The sequence below is a fragment of the Eurosta solidaginis genome, chromosome 2 (genome assembly GCF_040869045.1).
Source record: "Eurosta solidaginis isolate ZX-2024a chromosome 2, ASM4086904v1, whole genome shotgun sequence".
Lineage (NCBI taxonomy): Eukaryota > Metazoa > Arthropoda > Insecta > Diptera > Tephritidae > Eurosta > Eurosta solidaginis.
In genome coordinates, this window is record NC_090320.1 from 225,464,988 (window position 1) to 225,469,947 (window position 4,960).

The 4,960-nt window shown below is 34.0% G+C and overlaps 1 protein-coding gene across 1 annotated transcript; it reads right to left on the minus strand.

Moving 5' to 3' along the window:
• Positions 1-1,000: 1,000 nt before the first annotated feature.
• LOC137240642 (uncharacterized) lies at positions 1,001-4,712 on the minus strand. The gene is made up of 2 exons (XM_067767142.1): positions 1,748-4,712; positions 1,001-1,656 (listed from the first exon to the last, which is right to left on the minus strand). Exon 1 carries the CDS (start codon positions 4,224-4,226, stop codon positions 2,697-2,699), a length of 1,530 nt encoding a protein of 509 aa, XP_067623243.1. The 5' UTR covers positions 4,227-4,712; the 3' UTR covers positions 1,001-1,656; positions 1,748-2,696.
• Between the last annotated feature and the right edge of the window lie 248 nt (positions 4,713-4,960).

A 4,960-nucleotide genomic window follows, 5' to 3' on the forward strand; every position in this document is an offset into this window, starting at 1 on the left:
GGCAAAAACCAAAGTCGCACCCCTGCAAACAGTTAGCTTGCCACGATTTGAACTCTGCGGAGCCGTGTTACTATCGAAATTAATAGCTCAAACTCAATCTCAATTGAAGTTACACTCTGGTCAGATTCCTCCATCGTGTTGGCCTGACTAGAAAAACCCCCACATACATGGAAAACCTATGTGGCAAACAGAATCACCCAGATTCTTCAAAACGTCAGCAACGCCACTTGGCGCCACGTACCCAGTGGTGATAATCCCGCAGACCTAGGAACCCGAGGATGCAAGCCGCAAGATTTAGTTGACTGCTCGTTATGGTGGAATGGACCCCAATGGCTCTCTAAGCCCAATACATCCTGGCCAAGATACACGCCTTCCAATCCAAAAATGTATAATGAAATGTATATTTCCCTGCAAAACGTGCACTATACATAAACAACAAATGCGTTCACAAATAATGGCCCCCCTACACCCCGAACGTGCCACTTACTATGTGCCATTTCACGTAACAGGAGTTGACTTCGCTGGCCCATTTACGGTTATCCAATCAAAGTTAATATACTCTGTGTGCAAAGCACGCTGAGTATAAAAATGCAATTATTTAACATGATGACATTTCTGAGATTTATAATCCTTTAGGTTTATTAATAGCGAAGAAGGTCAACAATATGTAACGCATTACAAGTTTTAAAATAAATAAAATGAGAGAAGTAAACAGTAGCCAACTAGCAGTTAGCAAAATGACTGAAAAAGAAAAATGTCACCGTACGTTGGGTCATGTGACCTTTCAATACTTAAGTACTATATGTAAAAACGAGTTATTGATAGGCATACCAAGGAAGTTAGAAAATGAGGAAATGAAGTGTTCTATGTGTTTTAAGTCAAAGATGCATAATTTACCTTTCGCGAACAACCGAAGAAAGGCACACGAGATACTAGAGACTATCCATACTGACCTAAATGGGCCACATCTAACTACTGGAAACTGTCATGAAAAATATTTCTTATCATTTGTGGTTGATTACAGCAAATTAGCTAAAGTTTATTGCATTAACTCAAACAATGACGTTTATAACTGTTTCGTTGAATACGTTAATCAAGTCGAAAATATGACAGGTAAAAGAGTAAAAAATGTTAGGTGTGATAACGGGACAGTATATTAACAAAGAAATTTTTAAATTTGCTAGAGAAAAGGGACTTAATATCACCCCATGTCCACCATACATGCACGACATAAATGGAGTAGCAGAAAGATTTAATAGATCTGCAATGGATTCTGCTAGATGTCTGCTGAAAGAGGCAAAAGTACATGAAAGGTTTTTGCCAGAAGTTATTAAAACTTCAACAGTAATAATTGCACATTCTTTCAAAATCACAATAATTTCGAAGAAATCTTCGAAGACAACAATATAGCCAAGATTACTCAACTATCAAATTTTTTACAAAAAGCAAACGTCAAATTTTAAATTGAGTAAATTTTTTAATTAAAAAAAATAATTATAATTAATTGTTAATAGTTATGTATATTGGGCCAAGTTTTATAATTGTATAATAGTACTTTTTTGGAGCTTTCTGGCCGGCTTTCCTTTAAAATAAAACAAATGTTTACTTCTTCATCCTACGCGTTTCGACGCTGTATTGCGTCTTCCTCAGGGATTTCTATTTATTACACAAAAACGAAAAACATATAAATTGTTTGAAATTAGCTTAGTCATAAGACGATACACAGTTTTGAACATATTGGACTTACATCTTTTTGCTACTTAATGCACAAATTTTGTATGAAATTTAAATATAATATCATTACATCAGTAGATAATAACCACACAATATAAAAACACTGTGACATCATTCCCTCTCAAAAGCTAAACATTTAATGTGATGGCGCTTGCATACGCGCAATTTATGCTGTCTACATCTTCTCGATAATTTACAACTTTCGATATATTTTGTTGTATGCGCAGCCCTTCTAACGTCAACCTTCTTCTTATTCTGTTCTCCACGTCCAAAATCTTTACATTATCGAAATCAGCTGTGTGCTTGCAATCCGTCAGGTGCTGCGCTAAAGCTGTGGTGTTTTTGTTGTTTTTTGCGTCTAACCTGTGTTCATTTATTCTCGTGTTGACCGATCTTTTTGTTTGTCCTATGTATACCTTCCCGCAAAATTCCCCATCTTTTCCTCCCCCACATGGTATTTCGTAGATTACGTTGTGTAGTTGCTCCTTTTTGATTTTGTCTTTGGTTTTTGTGTATATGTTTTGGATTGTGTGATTTGGTTTGTGTGCATAGCTTATGTTGTTGGCTTTAATCATTTTATGTAATGTATTGTTGTCAGTTAGTTTTGGTATGTATGTGACGCCTGTGTATATTTTTCTATTGTTTTCTTCATTTGGTGTTGTCGTATTGTTGCTCGTTTTTTGTTTAGTTTTGTTTCTCGCCGTGCGTATTAGACCGTGTATTATTTTATTTGTATATCCATTTTTTTCAAGTATGATCTGAATCGTTTTCTTGTTCTCCTCCATGAACTCTGGTCACTCAAGGAGTAAACTTTGTTAATAAAGTTGATTACTGTATTTCTTTTTTGATTCCATGGGTGGTTTGATTGGTAATTGATCATTCTAGATGATGCCCCACGGCTTTTTTGTACCAATCCGTTTTTACTTTGTTCCCGATGTTGTGGATTTCCAAGTCCAGAAAAGCTAATTTGTGAGTTTTTCTTTTTCTAGTGTTAATTTTAATTTTTTGTGTTGCTCGTTGAAAGTTTTTAGAATTTCGTCTACGTATTTTGCCCTAACAATAGCGAAAATATCATCTACATATTTCGTTATGTATTTTATATTTATGTCTTTAGATTTTAGCTCAATGATGCTGTCGTCAATAATTTTGTCGAGGACTATATCTGCTATTGTTGGTGATAGAGGATTTCCCATCGGCATCCCATAAACTTGCTGGTAATATTTATTGTCGTATACAAAGTAGTTGTTTTCTCTCAGGCAGAACTCTAGTATATTGAGGAATTGGGTTTTAGTAATTTTAGTATGACTTTTTTGATTCGACCATTGTTTCATAATTGTGCTGATCCCTAGATGGATGGGGATATTCGTAAATAATGATACGACGTCTAGGGATATAAGTATTTCCTCCTCGTCAATGGTTACAGCTTTTATTTTTTCTTTTAATTGAACTGAATTTTTAATATTGAATTTTTCGGAAATAATGTTTTTTAAAATTTTTCCCACGAATTTGGATAGTTTCGAGCAGGGAACATTAATCGAGGATGAAATTGGGCGAAGTGGTGTGTTCTCCTTGTGCACTTTCGGTAAGCCATAAAGTCGTGGGGCTGTGGCAGCTGAGCATGTTAAATACTGCTTCAGTTTTGCATCAATATTGTGGGTCTTGTACATTTCATTGACAATTCTATTGTTTTTTCTCAACAAATATTGGGTGGGATCATTTCTTATGGTTTTGTATGTGCCTTTGTCGTTCAAGAGGTCTTCCATTTTCTTCTTATACTCTGCTTTATACACCATTACGGTTCTGTTCCCTTTGTCTGCATTCGTAATCACAATATCATCTTTGTGTTGGTATATGACCCGTTTTGTTTCTTCGTACACTTGCAAAATAAATTTATCTTTTTGGCTATTTCTTAGTTTATTTTTAAACGTGTTTACCCTTGTTGCGAATTTACATCTCACCATATCTTTTTCTCTCTCATCGGTTATGGTTTGTATACTTTGTTCGACGTCCGCTATAATGTGCAGGGGTGAGAACGTTTTTCTAGATATGGGAAGGGCGAATTTATTACCCATGGATAGTAACCATTGACATTCAGGAGGGATGTCTATTCTGGTGTTATTCGTAAACCAGTCGGTATTGTGCTTTAGGTCGAATTTCTCAAAGTTTTCCTTGATCGAATTTTGCAGTTTTTTATCATGATTCTTTTCTATAACGCTTTTTGTGCGTAGCATGAATTGTTTTTTCGTTTCTACTACAGAATTGTATTCCTTTATCTCTAAAGTGTCGTGCAACTGTTGTTGAAGCTTCCTAATATTAATTTTCATGTTTGTCTCTTTGATTTCCAGACAGAGAATTTTGTTCAAAAAGTGGTTTTCAATTTTTCGCATTTCATTTTTTGTTTTTTCCAGTGTAAACCCGTGCATTATTTTTGTGGTCTTGCCCTTTACTGATGTAATGATATTATATTTAAATTTCATACAAAATTTGTGCATTAAGTAGCAAAAAGATGTAAGTCCAATATGTTCAAAACTGTGTATCGTCTTATGACTAAGCTAATTTCAAACAATTTATATGTTTTTCGTTTTTGTGTAATAAATAGAAATCCCTGAGGAAGACGCAATACAGCGTCGAAACGCGTAGGATGAAGAAGTAAACATTTGTTTTAGTTTAAGTTTAAAGCCGGCCAGAAAGCTCCAAAAAAGTACTATTATTAATTGTTAATGTTTGTGTATCAAACCAGCCACTAAGCCCAAGCAAAATTAATCATCTCGCATTTGCAAAATTAACAATATCAAATTAAGTTTCATTACGTATTCAGCTAAATACACTACTATCCAACATCAATGGAGAATACAAGGAAAAAAATTTCATTACCAATCTTTTTGGTTCGCCTTTTAACAAAAGACTACAATCAAACAACTTTCAAAGCTAATACAAAAATACAAAATTTATAACCAAATCAATTTCGGACTCGTTAAAAAAAAACAATACAGTGATGCTCAAAAATTTTTATATGGAAGTGCGAATCACAAGTATGTGCACTGAAACTTTTTTTGTATTTAAAAAAATATATTTTAAAAACTTTAATTGTTTGAGGTCGGAAAAAGTTGAATATTTGGTTTCAAGTTACAAAATATTTGCTTAAAATATTACGTCAATAGTTATTACTATACAACATACAAGAGCCAATAAATTTAATTCTAAAAGTACCGAAAAATTATATTGA

Excerpts from the sequence above, each read along its gene's own strand:
- LOC137240642 (XM_067767142.1), bottom strand. The coding sequence starts at position 4,226 with ATGCACAAATTTTGTATGAAATTTAAATATAATATCATTACATCAGTA.